Source organism: Phascolarctos cinereus, unplaced genomic scaffold (genome assembly GCF_003287225.1).
Source record: "Phascolarctos cinereus isolate Bilbo 61053 unplaced genomic scaffold, phaCin_HiC Scaffold_726;HRSCAF=1367, whole genome shotgun sequence".
NCBI lineage: Eukaryota > Metazoa > Chordata > Mammalia > Diprotodontia > Phascolarctidae > Phascolarctos > Phascolarctos cinereus.
Window position 1 is genome coordinate 390,229,578 of NW_027556098.1, and position 17,969 is coordinate 390,247,546.

At 41.4% G+C, this 17,969-nt stretch overlaps 2 protein-coding genes across 3 annotated transcripts in view; one reads left to right on the forward strand and one right to left on the reverse strand.

The window, feature by feature from the left end:
- Positions 1–1,609: 1,609 nt before the first annotated feature.
- Positions 1,610–8,901, reverse strand: TARDBP (TAR DNA binding protein). Of its 2 annotated transcripts, XM_020974023.2 has the most exons (7): positions 8,773–8,901; positions 7,123–7,375; positions 5,588–5,751; positions 4,759–4,899; positions 3,984–4,154; positions 3,389–3,533; positions 1,610–2,459 (listed from the first exon to the last, which is right to left on the reverse strand). In XM_020974023.2, exons 2-7 carry the CDS (start codon positions 7,358–7,360, stop codon positions 2,434–2,436), a joined length of 885 nt encoding a protein of 294 aa, XP_020829682.1. In that variant the 5' UTR covers positions 7,361–7,375; positions 8,773–8,901; the 3' UTR covers positions 1,610–2,433. The 2 variants fall into 2 exon arrangements, with proteins under 2 accessions (XP_020829682.1, XP_020829676.1); XM_020974017.2 differs by having other exon boundaries at positions 1,610–3,533; positions 8,773–8,900.
- Positions 7,915–17,969, forward strand: part of CIROZ (ciliated left-right organizer protein containing ZP-N domains) — a 53,159-nt gene continuing 43,104 nt past the window's right edge. Inside the window, exons 1-3 of the mRNA XM_078146225.1 lie at positions 7,915–8,106; positions 8,407–8,489; positions 8,608–9,266. Coding sequence (XP_078002351.1) covers positions 7,915–8,106; positions 8,407–8,489; positions 8,608–9,266 — 934 coding nt within the window. The remainder of the gene's footprint in view (positions 8,107–8,406; positions 8,490–8,607; positions 9,267–17,969) is intronic.

The following is a 17,969-nucleotide window of genomic DNA, read 5'->3' on the forward strand; positions in this document are numbered from 1 at the left end:
TTATGTATGAGGCACTTCCTACAGATGATTAAGTGTCTTCCAGTTTCCTAGACACAAATAGAAAAAAAAAGCTACCATTTTTTTTTCCAGCAAGACTCCAGACACAATTATGGTGGCAACAATAACTTTTATTCAATAAGTTTAAAAATACTTAGAATAAATGCATTTAGAGAAGACCAAATAGTTTTAAAACAGTTCTACACCAAATAGTTTAAAAAATATATTTTTATATACTTCATTTTTTCTGAGGGCAAACTAATACCCCACCATAGCTGTTTAGTCCCATATAGATTTTAATAAGAGACTACGCAACACTGTACGCATTCTATAACTTGATTCTGGATTTATACAAGTGTAAATAAGGGATTAAAACCATGCCATTGACAAGTTAACTTACCATTGGGTTCCTTGAAGCCTTGCCCGTTTAGTCTTTGGCGGTCCCCGAATACCATTTTAAGTGTTACCATGTTACTGCTGCTGAGTAATAGTGCAAGGGCTAAAATGCAAAATTCAGATGGTACAGGATTTGGACATCATGCAGCTTTAGATGCAGAAAGAAATTAAAACAACTCAAGATCCTTTTACAGAGGAAAATGAATAATGAAACAACTTGGGGATTACTCAAAAAAGCTAAAGGAAATCATGACTTCACTGTGTGAACCAGCTTGCAAAATGACAAACCTATTTATTGTAACTCAACTAGATAAAAGGCATTAGGAGCAATAACACCACAAGAACTCTAATGCTCTTACATGAAATACAATAATAAAGAATGAACACATTATTGCTTTCACATACTTAACAATGCAGCACAAGAGCCTAATCTGAGTTCTGCAAATAATTTTATTTACTGTTACTATGCTTCCACTTCAAGGGGGGGAGGGGGGGAAGAAGAGGTTTGGGGGAGAGGGAAAAGACAACTCTTTTAACAGTTTTTTCCCTCTGCAGTCAAATAAGAAACCAACCTAATCTATTAGTTCATAAGCTATCACATTTCCTAAGTGACTATTTTAGGCACAAGATAAACTTTGTGGTTTCTTCAACCTTATTCCCAACTGCAACTAACTCCACTTTCCCTTCTCATATCCATTGGGTAGGGTGTCTGTATACCCTTTTTTTTTTTTAAAGCTTATCTGCTTTGCTACAAAGCATAAAAAAGCAATCTTTTAAACATTAACTGCTCTACCCCATTCCCCCAAATCAAACCATTCTAAAAGGTAGACATGATTTCCCCAAGTGGAAATTCATACAAACTGTGTAATAAGAATATCACCTAATGTGCAGAGGCACTAAGGAAAGTTGGAGGGTACTGCTTACCATTTTAGGTGAGGTCACCCAGACTCATTAAAAACTAGATTAAAAAAATACAAAAAACAGAACTTATTTTGGACAATGCAAGAACAAATAGCAATTAAGTCTGGGTGTCAGGTGTCAATGCATGACAGGTGATGAATCCATGTGACTTGAGACAACTTTTCAAACATGTTTATTTGAAGCAAAATGAACTATTGCCAAGAAACTTATGAAAGTTCCATCTCAAAAGGGCCAAAAAAGGGGAATTAACTGCTATGAATTCTTTGCATTCAGGGCTGCAAAACAAAGACACATATTATTTAAATCAGTTTTATTTAAGAATTTCCAACATTGACAAATCTTCTAAAAAGCATCCAAGCACAGAACACAGAACTGCAGCAAACAGCATTCTTAGGGGTATCTTACAGACATTAGAACTTCCACCCTTCTTTGAGACACACCCTGAGCTCACTGGTGGACTCTGCTTCAAAGAAACCCTGCAAAGCACACCACAAGCTCAGTCAATGTTCCCAGTCACAGCCCCCATCATCTTCAGGTCACATTACCACACTTACATGTCATTAACAGAAAAGAACACACACCATACAGCATTCACAGCAGTTGACATAAGGGGAAAAATACAAATAATTCATGTCACTTAACACATTCAACTAGTTGGTTAACTAGGAAGAGAACTCACTTAAAGTCTTCCAACACATGTGGATGTCCTTTGAATGCAAGAAACATTCGTACATTACTGGCTATCATTGCTCTCTGCACACTCTCTCACCAAAGCCACAGGATTGAGAGACACATCTCGCCAAGTTCAATGCACTACCAAGTCTCTGCACGCGCTCTCTCCTGTTTCTCGCTCATACCATCCTCTCATGCCTCGGCACCACCATCAATCCCACACAAGGTTTCAGAAGTTCAAACAGCCTTCTGGTTCCATATCACAGCCTTGCGTTCATAGCGTTGATACGACTCCATGAAATAAAGAGTAGCGGATAAAAATGGGACACCCACCGTCAAAGACGCAGCATGTGCAGGGTGAGGAAGTATTCTTGAATGAGAAAGCATGTAGACAGAAGTATTCCTATGGCGGAATATTTACAGCACTACTTTCAATGAAGTGCTTCTTCAATAAACATTTGAAATGAGATGAACTGCAGAGATTAAATGAAGCCTTCATATCATACTTTAGTATATGAGGAGAGACAGTGTTAAAAAAACAAAACAAAAACAAAACGAAACAAAAATACCAACATCATGACACCATGTTCTCCAGATTGGAGATTTTTCTAAGGAAAAATCTGTATGGTGGGGATCAAATTAAAATAAGGAGAATGTAGCTCTGACTAATGGTTTCCATTTTGAACATGCAAAGAAATTCACTTGACGAGAAGTCCAGGGATAAAATATCACAGGAGAAATCTTTTTTTTTATAATCGATTGTAGTGTGTTAGTTTACCCATCAGGCAAATAGCAGTTCACTTTCAACCATTCAGTATTTCAACCCTTTATGTAACAAAACTTATAAAATTCCTTTAATTTTTTTCCTCTTTTCCTAAAGAAAAATGTCAAAAATACTGCTGAATATACTGCACACAGAACAAACTGATTCTGAAAATTTTAGTACATATGTATTTTACAATATACTTACCATGAGTTTAGAAAAATTTAATTCCCACCATAGTTATCAGAACTGTCTACATTCCCCAACCTGATGATTTGGAATCCATGCTTGAACCAAAGCCTCCATTAAACCCACTGCCTGACCCCGCATTTGATGCTGAACCCCAACCAATTGCTGCACCAGAGTTAGAGCCACTATACGAGTTATTGCCAGAGCCAAAAGCCTGATTGGGTTCCCTCTGCATGTTGCCTTGACTTTGGCTGTTGCCTGATGGGCCCGACTGGTTCTGCTGACTAGCCAACATGCCCATCATGCCCCAGCTGCTCTGCAGTGCTGCCTGGGCTGCAGCCATCATAGCAGGGTTGATGCTGAAAGCTCCAAAATTCATCCCTCCACCCATGTTACTACCCTGGTTGTTTCCCAAACCAGCACCGCCCCCTCTACTGTTACCAAACCCACCCTGATTTCCAAAGCCGCCTGGATTACCACCAAATCTTCCACTTCTTTCTAACTGCCTATTGCTATTGTGCTTAGGTTCAGCATTGGATATATGCACGCTGATTCCTTTAATGATCAAGTCCTCTCCACAAAGAGACTGGGCAACCTATAAGAAATAAGGGATGCAAATAAATGAGGTTAAACTATGGTTTAGGATGGTTAGAAAAGAACATTATTAAAGTCAAGATTAAAACCAGTCTCTAAGGTAGAAAAAAGCTGCCCAATCTATTAAAACAGAAACACCCTTTTTAGCTTTAGTAAAAGCAGCAGGGGGTTTCTGGTAATTTGTTTTCAGAAGAGAAGATACCACCATCAGTTGAAATGCATGCATTTGCACAAATTTATCACTCACAACACAGTGTTACATACTTTCACAAATAATTAACAAATACTTTTAAAAGCATACATGGCCAATATCCAGCACCCCACATTCAAAATTCTGTGCAAAGGCTAAGAGGCTTTGACAAGCATGGTAAACAGCTGGATGGGTAAAATTCATGAAAAAAGTTTACTGAACTAGCAGGGACTAAAACATTAAAGTAAAAAAAAAATATACCTGATCATCTGCAAATGTAACAAAGGCAAAGGCCCTGAATGGTTTGGGAATGAAGACATCTACCACTTCTCCATACTGGCAAAAAAACTGCCGCAATTCATCAGCCGTCATGTCCTCTGTACAGCGCCCAACAAATACCTTTCTGCTTCTCAAAGGCTCATCTGGGCTTTGCTAAGTCAAACCACACAAGAGAAGAGAGCGAATGAGAAACTGCTGACAGCATAACGAATAGCCTTTACAAAGTTCATGGCTGGGGAGGTAAAAGGTGATTTGGCTGGTCTGCTGAGCGCTCTTATGCTTTATGATGAAGACGATGTGCTCCTAATGATACCAGGCTTTTCCCTTGAGAGGTTTCTATACAGAATCAAACTCAGAATTCTGGAGACATGGCTAGATTCTAGCAAGACTTATTTAGTAATGTCCTACAAGAAAGTAACAGTTGTCTCAGATGGGCAAGCTAGGTCTTTCTAATCAAATGCATTCTGATTCTCACTAAGTACATATTCTCTAATTTAAGAGATGACTAATTAAGTCAATAAATAGCAGCAAAACCGAGAACAAACTAAACAAAAGTGAACAAAAATGATGTGATCAAGAGGCTAGTTCCAGCAACACTGAACAGTGCAAGGGCACAATAACCTAAAACCAAGACCCTAGAGCCCCACAAAGAAGGAAGAAGGTAGTTTAAATGAAAACTTTGTAGAGTTTTTCTCGAATGAAGTTAGTGGTTTTTTAAAAAGTCCTACTGTACAAGGAAAATAATAGAAGAAAGTACCTTGGAATTAGGAAGTTTACAGTCACACCACCGTCCATCTATCATGTGGCGCTGTGACATCACTTTCACCTGTGTTTCGTACTCCGTGAAACGAACAAAACCAAATCCTTTTGAATGACCAGTTTTAATGTCTTTCTTGACCTAAAAAAGTTTTTAAAGCCATATCAATAAAATTACAGGCACAAGTAACAATTGTATCCAGTCACAAAAGCTGAAGCAAGGGCAAACAGTGCTTGATGGTAGTAATTGGGAACAGAGGTTCACAAACAATATTGTTATAAAACAAAAGAGTGACAGAACCTCAAAGCAGTCAAGCTCCCAACCTTTATTTTAAGAGAAAATGGCCTTTTTGTAAAAGGAAACGTCACGAATCAAGATTGTGTTAAGTGATACTTGAGCATTTATATTTAATTTTCAGGTATTTTAATTCATTTTTAGAAAGCCGGACACTATTTTATCTCCTGCGATTACTTAAGTGAAAGATAATTCACTTCCCCTTTCTCCAAATAAAATGCTTAGGATAAGTGACTTCTGTAAGACCCATTTTTACAGCATGACTTCATGCTGGACCAACCCACTCTGTAAGAATGGGATTTTACTATACCAAAGTATTGCCACATATGTGCCTAAAGTAGAAAACAGAGAAAGTTCTAAGTCTCTCCAGTTTCTTTTATGTAAAATGTAACAACAGAGGAAGTGTCTTCTATTGAACAGGAAGGACAATGACTCATATAACACTGACGGGGATGCCAAAGATACCATTCACTGAGACAAAAAAAAAAACACGTAGGGGCAACATAAATTTTCACTAAGCAAAAGCAAGGCTTACCTGCACCATAAGGACTTCTCCAAATGTGCTGAAATATTCTTTTAAATCTTGTTCAGTTGTTTTCCAGGGAAGTCCTAAGACTATTAAATCAGAGGTCTTCTGCACAGCTCTTTTCACTTTGACTGCTGAGGAGGCATCTGTTTCATCCATTTTCCTTTTGTTATCTGAACAAATTGAGCAGGAAATCTTTTAGAAATATTTACTCTAAAACTCATTAGAATATACTCACATGATACTATCTGCTGAGCTTTGGAAATAAGGGGCTACCTCATTCAAGGACACTGTTAATCCACTCAAAATCCAACCTATACTAAAAGCTATGTTGGGGTTTGTCCTGGGCTTTCTGGGTGCTATTCATTTCAAGCTCTGGTTCAGCAACACCCAAGAGCATCTCTCTGTATCTTGGGGAACACCATATGGTTCTCAAGATAGACTAAAATGTTTTCCACATAATAGTATGGAAAGGAGAATGGTGCAAAAACCTAACTGTTTCAGCTGTAGGAGTCTGGCTAAGCACTAACTTCTGGCCAATTCCTCAACGCAAATAATGCACTAGAAAACTAAAATGTGCTGCTGAAAAGGAAACTCAAACTTTCTGGATGGTGCCATTTAAGCACTTTTCACATCCAGGCCAACTCTGGTATAGTCATGTCTACAAAGTCTAGAAAAGATATGCAAAAGGACCAGCGAGTGAAAACCACTAAAAACAAACACCCCCCCCAAATCGAAACACACAAAAGCCATAATGGATGGCCCCCAATCAATTTTAAATAGCATATGATTTTCCTCAGATTTTTTTTTTACTCCTCTTAGATTTAGCATCTAAACCACAAAAGGGTAAAAGAGAAGAAGAATCTAACTGGTTCCTACTAGTTTAAAACTTTCTGAACATGAGCCAAACTGTCCTTTGGAATAAAAAGGCTTGCTTAAGCCAATCAGTGACACAAATGAGACATACCAAAAGAAAGATCAAATCACTCAAGTTTTAAATACTTTAATAGCACTAACTTATGAACAACAAATTTATTATGTTTCTATCTCAGCCTTCCCCTATCCATCCAACTAGGTTTCCTAAAGCCCTTCACTTAAAATTGATGTTAGAGAGGGTGAGAAAACTAGATTTAGCCAGAGAACTTGGGTTTCCCCACTCACTTAGAGAACTTGAAGTCATTTCCATTATAAAATGGAGATACTACACCTGGCACGACCCACTTTTCCTGAGTTGTTATTAAATGAAATAATTTATACAACACATTCCCATCGCTTTGCTGCTATGTAAATGTTGCTATTATTAGAGTTGGATAGCTTTATTCAAATAGCTGTGTTGAAAGTGATAGTAATTTCTTTAATAATGTGACATTTTACTGTAGCCCCAGATGCATCTTTTAACACAGCCGCCCATATAGACAAGAAGAGGTCACAACAATCTGTTCTGATGGAAGCCTATCTCAAACGATGCAGTGTTTTGCCTGAAGAAGTTCAAGACTTATACCATCAATGATACAAAAATTGCCAGGACGCAAACATCCACAAACCTTTTGGATAGTTGACAACATATACCAGATTTCCCCAGCCAGCATCGGGAGCGTGCAGAATTCCTTCTACAAGTCGCACACCCCTCATACACTGAGACACTGGATTCCGGTAGCGGAGCCCACATGCCCCTGGAAACTGGGCAGTGACCGTGGACAGCAGCACTGTCCCATCGTCTTCTGAGGGAATCTCAATGGGTTCATCGTTCTCATCTTCTGTTACCCGAATGTATTCAGACATCTTTACTTAATGTTCCTGACAGGGAGACATGAATAAATGACACTTTATCATAACTTAACTTTTATTGTAATAATCATCAAATAATTTGGGTTAACCAGCTTACTATATTGATTAAACAGCTATCAGAGCCAACATTTTGTTTTTGTTGTCACAGTTCCATCATTATGAAGACTCACAAGAAATCATGAAAGGACTGGTAAAGGGGTCCGGGTTAAATTCCCCCATCTGCCTACTGGCTGGAAGGCCTGGAATAAGACGACCTGGGTTCAAATCCCAGCTCTGCCGTGAGTAAGTAATGTGACTCAGTTGCTTCATAAGCAACCCAAAACCACCAGTACCCTGGGCAAGTGAATTCCTCAATGGGAGTTAACTCTGCAAAAGGAGCAACCCTTTCTGGTCCATAACCTTATGATTCTCGAAGGCAGGGTGTGGAAGGACCTCTAGGCTTGGGGATAAATGACAATCTGGCTTTGCACTCAATCTCCCATTCCTACACCTTGAGCAACCTGCAAAGTCTGGGAACTTCCCTCTCCTATTCATTAGACAGCTTGTGTATGACTAAACCCTGGGGACTGCCCCAGCAGCCTGGCACATGGACCTTGAGGGACTTGGGACCGGCCTCCCCACCAGGAGGGTCCTCCACTAGGGTACTCCTTGTTTTGGGGACGAGCAAAGTGAGGCAGCTTCCCCCGAGCTCCCTCCTAGTCCCTGAGCGGCGAGCCCTGGTCCTGACTCCACACCTGCAGGTTGCTCCCCATTTCTCTGGTCCCTATGGGGGTGTCCCTTAGACTGCGAACTCCTAGGGGGCGAGCCTGCCTTCTTAATCTTTCCTTTTTTTTGTCTCGGTCTCTTCAAGCGCTGAAACCTCGGCCCGGGATAAATGTTCATTGAATGAATAACCGACTGACTCCAAGCTCGCCGGGCACCTCCGGCCCATAAGGTCTGGGCTGCCTCGATTTCCCCATCCGTCCAAGAGCCCTACCTCCCTGTCTCTGATAACAGCCACCCCCCACCCCCCACCCCCACTCCAAAGCCTCGGTGATCAGGTTGTCAAGCTAGCACAAACTGATCCTCGGCCGGGCCCAGCGCAGGCCGAGGCCCGCGGGCTGCACGCGGCCGGAGCCGACCGGTAACCATGGCCACGGGCGCAGCGGGCGGGGGGCGGGGACGGGCCCGGACGGGGGGGGGGGGCGGCGCGTCACGAACACGTGGTCTTAGCCCGAGTAAACCTACCCCCCTCCGAGCAGCCGGACCTTCGCCGCCCCCTCCCCCCCCAACTCCAGCCGCGCCGCCCTCCTCCCCCAGGCCCGAGCCGGCGAGGCCCTGACAGAACGGGACCGGGACCAGGCCCTGCTCTCCCCCCCGCCGCCTCCGGGCCGGCCCGGCGCTGCACCGGGGGGCCCGCGACTCACCCGCGCGGCCACCGCTGGGCCCCGGACAGGCGAGCGAGTGGAACACAGGCTAGCCCTGGCGCCGCCGCCGACACCGCCACCGCTGCGCTCCGACAAAATGGCGCTCGAGCCGCCTCCTCCCCTCGCCGGACGTTGGGCTGGCCCACCGCAGCCACGCGCGCGGGGGAGGCGGGCCGGGACACTCGCGGCCCCGTCCCAAGTCCCGGTGCCGTCGCCTCGGCGGAGGACGCGGCGCGAGAAAGATTCGACTCGGGTTCGGAGAGAGTGCATGTGGCCTGGAGGGGGAGGCCGGCGAGGGGCGGGGGCGGCGGAGGAGCTCCCCCCACGCACAGTCGCGCAGATGGTTCAGCCCGAGCAACCGACGCTCGGGGTCGGCGGGGAGGGAGCGAGCTCGCGCCCTTTCGGAGCACGCTCGCGCGACGGCCGGCGGGACGCGCGGGCTGCGCTCCGCCGCCCTGCAATCGGCGCTCGAGGTTTGCGCCCAGCGCGGGCAGGTGCAACGGGGGGGGGGGGGGGGGCTCGAGCTCCCGGGCTGCCTCGGCCCACGTGACGGGCCTGCCGGGCCTCGCTGCTGGCAGCCTCGGGGCTTTTGCATTGGCTGTGCCCCTCGCCGGGAGTGCGCTCCCTCATTTTCTCCCCATGTTAGACATCTTTAGCCTAATTCGTCCCTAAATTTAAGTGTTACCTCCTACAAGAAGCCTTCATTGTTGTTCACGGTTGTTAGTACTCTTTGTCTATAACAACAACGACAACAATAATAGCCAGCAATCATACAGCGCTTTTTAAATTTTTTTTTTATATAGCGCTTTAAGAGTTGCAAAGCACTTTACAAACTTGTTTAATCCCCTCCACGACACAATATTGATGGGTGCTTTTATCATTTCCATTGTACAGATGGGGAAACAGAGGCAAAGTGCTTTCCCTGGGGACACACACACACACAGGCATTGGGTGTCTGGGGCAAGATTTGAATTCAGGGCTCCCTTCCTACAGTTTGCACGCGGTAAAAGCGCGTCACTTGCCTGCCTCCAATTACCTGCTACTTAGTAGCTATGTAACCTGGGGCAAGTGGCTTGGCAGCTCCCGGCCTTGTTATCCTCGTCTGTAAAAGGAACTTAATGATGGCCCTCCCTCTGCGTTTTGCTGTGATCAAAGGAGATGTTGTTAAGTAATTTGCCGGCGCCATGCAAAGGCGAGCTGCTGTTAACCCTCCAGCTTTCTTTTTGTATGCATTGGGTGGATGCTTGCCTGCTCGTGCTGCTGTCTGCCTCCTGAGGATGGGAGGCCTCGCGCTTAGCACGGCACCTGGCACACAGTAGGTGCTTAATAAATGCCTATTGATTATTATCCCCATTTTACAGATGAGGAAACAGGCAAACAGGTTCAGTGACTGGCTGGTAAGTGCCTGAGGCCAGATTTGAACTCTGGAAGACGAGTCTTCCTGACTCCAGGTCCAGTGCTCTGTGCACTATGGCGCCCCCTAGCTGCCCTATACCTGGTCTCCCAGTGAACCTTAATTTTCAAATGTAACATCACCTGAGGGATGGTTCTTATGCTTATCAATTCTAATCAGTTTTTTTGATAAGAAACATTTAAGAGAGAAACATGTTGCCAAGATTCCCACCCTCCCCACCTAATTTTGATGATGCAAAACCTTTTTAATTTTAAAAAATCAAAATTGTCCATTTTATCTTCTGTGATCTGATTGTTTGGTCCTGGACTCTTCCCCTATCTATAGATCTGACATTTCAATTCTGCCTTGGTCCTCTAATCTGTTTATGATGTCCGCCTTTATATCTAAGTCAGGTCCTCTAATGTGCTTATGATGTCCCCCTTTATATCTAAGTCAGGTCCTCTAATGTGCTTATGATGTCCCCCTTTATATCTAAGTCAGGTCCTCTAATGTGCTTATGATGTCCCCCTTTATATCTAAGGAAGGTCCTCTAATGTGCTTATGATGTCCCCCTTTATATCTAAGGAAGGTCCTCTAATGTGCTTATGATGTCCCCCTTTATATCTAAGGAAGGTCCTCTAATTTTGAGGTTATCTTGGCATATGGTGTGAGGTGCTGGTCTATACCTAATTTCTTCCAGTCTACTTTCCACTTTTCCCAGAAGTTTCTGTCAAATAGAGAATCTTTACCCTAGTCACTGATGTCTTTGAGTTGGTCAAACACTGACCTACTGTGTTCATTTGCATCTACATGTCACGTGCCTAATCTGTTCTGTGGATCAGCCTCTGTTTTTTAACCAGTGCCAAACTGTTGTGATGATTACTGCTTTGTAGTATCGGTTAAGATCTGGTACTGCTAAGCCCCCTAACGTCCCACTTTTTTCCGTTACATTCCTTGAGATTTTTGATCCTTTGTTACTCCAAATGAATTTTTTTGGTAGCTGTATAAAATAATTCTTTGTTATTTGACTGACATAACACTAAATAAGTAAGGTAGTTTAGGTAGTATTGTCATTTTTATTATATTAGTTTAAACTACCCATTAGAAATTAATTTTTCTTCAATTATTTGTCTATCTTTGATAGACTTTGATAGACTACCAAATATCTTATATGTTCTGAAGCTATTTTGAGTAGAATTTCTCTATCTCTTCTTGATGGGTTTGTTGGTAGTATACAAAAATGCTGATGATTTGTGTGGATTTATTTTATATCCTGCAACTTTGCTGAATTTATTTTTTCAGTCAGTTTTTAAGTTGACTCTTTAGTGTTTTTTTTTCTTTCTTTTTTTTGGGGGGGTTAGTCAATGGGGTTAAGTGACTTGACCAGGGTCACACGGCTAGTTAGTGTTATGTGTCTGAGGTCACATTCGAATTCAGGTCCTCCTGAGTCCTGGGCTGGTGCTCTATCCACTGCGCCACCTAGCTGCCCCTTTTTAGTGTTTTCTAATTAAATTATCTTATATGAAAAAGCAATAATTTTGTTTCCTCTTTGCATATGTTCATTCCTTCAATTTCTCTTTTGTTTTATTATCATAGCTAGCATTTCTAGCACTATATTAAACAGTAGTGATGATGATAGGCATCCTTCCTTTACCCTTGAAATTATTGTTTTTAAAAATATTTTAATTTTTCCAATTACATGTAAAAATAATTTTTAACATTTGTTCTTTAAAATTTTGAGTTCCAAACTCTTTCCTTTCCTCTCTCCCCTGCCTCCTTATTGAGAAAGCAAGCAATTTGTTATAGATTATACATGTGCAGTCATGCAAAACATATTTCCATGTTAGTTGTGTAGTAAAAGACAACACAGGCAAAAAAAGTTTTAACAAGTATGCTTTGATCTGCATTCAGACTCCATCAGTTCTTGCTCTGAAGGTGGATAGCGTTTTTCATCACAAGTTCTTTGGAAATGTCTTGGATCAGTATATTTCTCAGAAGAGCCAAGTCATTCTCAGTTGATCATCATACAGTGTTGCTGTTCTTATGTACAGTAGTGTCTTGGTTCTGCTCATTTCATTTTGCATCAGTTCATTGAAGTCTTCCCAGGTTTTTCTGGGAGCATCCTGCTCACCATTTCTTATAGTACAATAGTATTCCATTACATTCATATACCACAACTTGCTCAGCCATTCCCCAATTGATGGGCACCCCCTCAATTTCCAATTCTTTGCTGCCACAGAAAGAGCTGCTATAAATATTTTTGTATGCATAAGTCCTTTTCCTTTTTCTTTGATCTCTTTGGGGTACAGACCTATAGTGGTATTGATAGGTCAAAGGGCATGCCCTTTGGACATAGTTCCAAATTGTTCTTTAGAATGATTGGATCAGTTCACAACTCCATCAACAATGCATTAGTGTCCCAAATTTTCCTCATCCCTTCCAACATTTGTCATTTTCCTTTTCTGTCAGATTAGCCAATCTGATAGGTGTGGAGTAGTACCTCAGAGTTGTTTTAATTTGCATTTCTCTAATCAAAAGTGATTTAGAGCATTTTTTTTAATATGAAACAGGCAGCTTTGATTTTTTTCATCTCAAAACTGCCTGTTGATATTCTTTGACCATTTATCAATTGGGGAATGACTTATATTCTTCTAAATTCAGTTAAGTTCTTTATATATTTGAAAAATGAAGCTTTTATCAGAGAAACTTGCTGTAAATTTTTTTTCACAGTTACAATTACTGTATTTCCCTCCATCCTGTTTTCCCCTGTTCATCCTTCTTTCTCTCCTTTCGCCCTGTCCCTTCTTAAAAGCATTTTGCTTCTGACAACCACCTCCCCCAACCTGCCCGCCCTTCTGTCAGCACCATCACCCTCTTATCCTCTTCCCCTCTTATCCTTTTGTAGCGTGATATAGATTTCTATATTCAACTGATTATGTATATTATTCCCTCTTTGAGCCAATTCTGATGAGAGTAAGGTTCATGTGTTGTCCCCACCCTGCACCTTCCCCTCCATTGTAAAGGCTCTTTTGTGCTTCTTCCATGTGAGATAACTTATCTTTCCCTTCTCCCTTCTCCCAGTGCCTCCCTCTTTCTCACCCCTTAACTTTATTTTTTTTTATATTATCCCATCATAGTCAACTCTTGCTCATGCTGTCTGTCCATGTATACTCCTAATTGTCCTAATGATAAAGTTCTTAGGAGTTACAAGTATCATCTTCCTATGTAGGAATGTAAACAGTTTAACCTTATTGAATCTCTTAGTATTTCTTTTTCCTTTTTACGTTTTCATGCTTCTCTTGAGTCTTGTATTTGAAAGTCAAAATTCCTATTCAGCTCTGGTCTTTTTATCCAGAATGCTTGAAAGTCCTCTATTTTATTAAATTTCCATTTTTCCTCTCAAAGGATTACACTCAGTTCTGCTGGGTAGGTGATTCTTGGTTGTAATCTTAGCTCCTTGGCCCTCCAGAATATCATATGCCAAGCCCTCTGATTCTTTAATGTTGACCGTGGCTCCACAATATTTGAATTGTTTCCTTCTGGCTGCTTGCAATATTTTCCCCTTGACCTGGAAGTTCTGGAATATGGAGTTTTCGTTTTGGGATCTCTTTCAGGAGGTGATTGGTTGATTAATTCAATTTCTATTTTACCCTCTGGTTCTAGAATATCTAGGCAGTTTTCCTTGATGATTTTTTGAAAGATGATGTATAAGCTCTTTTTTTTTTATCGTGGCTTTCAGGCAGTACTATAATTCTTAAATTATGTCTCCTGGCTCTATTGTCCAGCTTAGTTGTTTTTCCAATGAGATATTTCACATGTTCATCTCTTTTTTCATTTATTGTTTCTTGATGTCTCACAGAGTCATTAGCTTCCACTTACCCAGTTCTGATTTTTAAGGAATTATTTTCTTCAGTGAGCTTTTGTACCTCCTTGTTTATTAGCCAGTTGCACTTTTTAAGGAGTTCTTCTCTTCATTGGATTTTTGTGCCTCTTTTACCATTTGGCCTGTTTTATTTTTTAAGGTGTTATTTCCTTTAATATTTTTGTGCTTCCTTTATCAAGCTGTGGACTCTCTTCATGATTTTCTTACATCAATCTCATTTCTTTCCCCAATTTCCCCTGCCCTCTCTTATTTTTAAAATCCTTTTTGAGCTTTTCCAGGAATTCTTTTTTGGCCTGAAATCAATTCACATTTTTTCTTTGAGTCATTAACGTATCATTGTTTTGCGTGTTGTCTTCTTCTGAGTTTGTGTTTTGATCTTACTTGTCACTTTCTATGATCAGGTTCTGTTGTTGTTTGCTCATTTTTCTAGCCTATTTCTTAACTTCTAATTTTATGTTAAAATTGGGCTCTGCTCCTGGGGTGGAGGGGCACAGTCCCACATTTTAGGTTTTTTTGTGTGGATGTTTTCAGAGCTAGTTCCGGGGGTTTGTAAGTTTTCAGTTCTTCCAACATAGTCTGACTTAAGGAGAAGTGTGGTCACTGCTCTCCTGGACTGTGCTCTGATGTGTGAGTGACCACGAGCTCTCTTTTCAGCTCTGAAACTGTGATCAGGGTCCCTGCTCTCCTGCAGCCACAAGCCCTGATGTGCTAGTGTTTCTCCCTGCCCTGGGACTGTGACCCAAGGCTGTGACCCAGATTGGCATGGCTAATGCAACAGAGTTTTGTATGTAGTGCCAGCAAAGGGACCCCTGTCATCTCCTTCTGACCATTTATCCAATCCTCCCTTACCATCTGTGGGCTGGGAGCTCCAGAAGCCACTGCTGTGGATTCAGTTGTCCCCAAGCCTGCTGCTGGCTTGCCTGGGTCACCTGCGCTGGACTGTGCTCCGCCCTCACCCCAGTGAGACAGACTTTTCCTGCCAACCTTCTAAGTTGTTGTGGGCTGGGAGATTGTTTCACCCTCTCCTTTTGTGTGTTCTGCCACTCCTGAATTCATTTTGAAGCATTATTTTAACATTGTTTGGAGGGGAATTTGGGAGAGCCGGGGTGAGTTTCTGCCTTGACTCTGTCATGTTGGCGCCACTCCCTACCTCTGAAATTATTGAAAAGCCCTCTAATTTCTCTCTGTTACACATAATGTTTGCTCTTGATTTTAAATAGATATTATTTGCTATATCATGGAAAAGTCTTTTGCAGTCTTTTCAATAGAAGCAGCTGTTGGATTTTGTCAAAAGCTTTTACAGTGTCTATTGATGTAATCGTATGGTTTTCAATCTTTAAGTTATGATGGTTCATTATGTTTATGTGGTCCTTATATTGAATCAACTGTGTATTCCTGGTATAACTCCTGTCTGCTCATAATGTATATCTTTCTAATGTGTTGTAGCTTATTTGTCAATATTTTAACTTAAAATGATCTGTTAATATTTGTTAGGGATATTGGTATATAGCTTTCCTTCTCTCTTTTGTCTCTTTCTGATTTAGAAATCAAGACCATATTTGTATCATAGAAAGAGATTGAAAGGGTCCCATCTTTTCATATTTTTACAAATAACTTATGTAATATTAGAATCAATTGTTCTTTTAATAGAATTTACTTGTATATCCATCTGGCCATAGAGTTTTTTCTTTGGGACTTCATTTATGGCTTGTTCTTTTTTTTTTTTTCTGATATTGTCTACCCCCCTTTTCTGTATAACCTCACTGATAAGCGGCTCTCTGGGTTCATCTGGGCCATCTCATAGCACCTGGCATCATTGAGAAGACACTTCATATGCTCCCTGTTAACTAACCTTGGGTAAATCAGGACACTTTTCCTTCTCATACTCTTATCACCATCAATCACTTACTACACTCATGGATCTCAAAGCAAACATGTAGGAGCTGAGACAGCAGATAACACCTTACTCCATCAATCACCTTCTTGGAATCCTTGGGGGAAAAAAAAGAGGGAACATCTCCAAGACATCCAGAGATACAACTTTCCCTATACAAAAAGGGAAAGCTGGGAAGCCAGCTTAGAAGCATTCATACTTTCTGGCTGTCCCAATCAGGATGCAGATTTGGAGACCCCTTCCTGTCTACAGTCATTTATAAAGGATACACTTTAATAAACCTCCTTTGGACACATGAGCCTTGTTCAATGAGTCCTCTTTCCTCTCCCTAATGCAGATGTGAGATTACCACATAATCACACATTTGTCACTAAATGAAGGAATTGAAATGGGCAGGAGAAAATTGATTACATCCCCTCAAACTCAATGAGCCCTCATTCATATTGGTGCTGGGAGTGGCTCCTCCTACATCCCCAGTTCTTTCAACTGACCCTCAAATGTCATGCATTCTTCACCATCCTGGTTGCCCCTCTTTGGAAGCCCTTCCCTTTCCTAAAGTGAACCAGACACTCTACTGCAGATGTGGTCTGACAAGGGGCAGGCAGATGATGGGCTCCTCAGTCTTGGACATGCTGTGTTTTTTAAAGGCAGCCTAAGCTTGTGTTCGTTTTCCCGCCACTCATATTTAGTTTTCTGTTGCAGCTCCTTTTTCGATGAACCACTCCTGTCTAGTCCTGCTTCTCTTATCTCGTACTTAAAAGGGAAACATAACTCAGGGGAAAATTATTTTTTAGCAAATTTCTCTAATAAAGATCTTATCTCAAACTGATCCAAATTCATAAGAAGAGCCATTTCCCAGCTGATAAATGGTCTAAAGCTATGACTAGACAGTTCTAAGGGAAGAAATCCAGACTATCTATAGCCATATGAAAAAAATGCTCTAAATCACCACTAATTAGAGAAATGCAAATGCAGGTGATTCTGAGATTCTGCCTCACACACGTCACAGTAGCAAAGATAACAAACAAACAAACAAAAAAAGGAAAATGATAAATGTTGGAGGGGTTGTGACTCAGGGTTGATGGAGATGGGAATGAGTATAACCATTATGGAGAGCAATTTGGAATTATTCTCAAAAAGTTACTAAACAGTCCTTTGGCCCAACTATGCCATTCCAAAAGAGATTGATGAAAAAGGAAAAAGTCCTTTGGCTACAAAAATATCTAAAGCAGCACTTATGGTGGTGGCAAATCAATAGAAAACAAAAACCAATCCAAGCCCTAAAGGGCAGCTAGGTGGTACAGTGGATGGAGTGCCAGGCCTGGAGTTAGGAAGATCTAAGTTCAAATCTAAGCCTCTGGCACTTATGAGCTGTGTGATACCGCGTAAGTCACTTAACCCTATTTGCCTCAGTTTCCTCATCTGTAAAATGAGCTGGAGAAGGAAATGGCAAACCACTCCAGTATCTCTGCCAAGAAAACCCCAAATGGGGTCATGAAAAATCAGTCATAACTGAAATGATTGAACAATAGCCCCTTAAAATCCTAGACACTCAAGGGATACCCATCAGTTGGGAATAGTAGAATAATCTGTGATATATGAAAGTGATGGAATACCACTGTGTTGTAAAAAAATGAGGAAATCGATCATTTCTTGAAGACCTGGAAAGACTTCTATGAACTGGTACAGGGGAAAGTGAGCAGAACTAGAGAACAATTTATACTATAAGATCAATATTATAAAAATGAACCATTTAGAAGTTGTTGGGTTTTTTTATAAACTGATGAAGAATGAAATGCAGAGAAAACTATGAGCATAATTTATACAATAACAACCCAGTACAAAAGAAACAACTGGGAAAACTGTAAGTGCTCTGATCACTGAAATGATTGTCCATGATTCCAGAGGACCAATGGTGAAATGTGCTGTCCATTACAGTGAAGCGAGCATGGATTTAAGGCGCAGAATGAAACATTGTGAGAATTGTGAATTTGGAGACATTTTGACTGATGTTGTAGTTATAAATG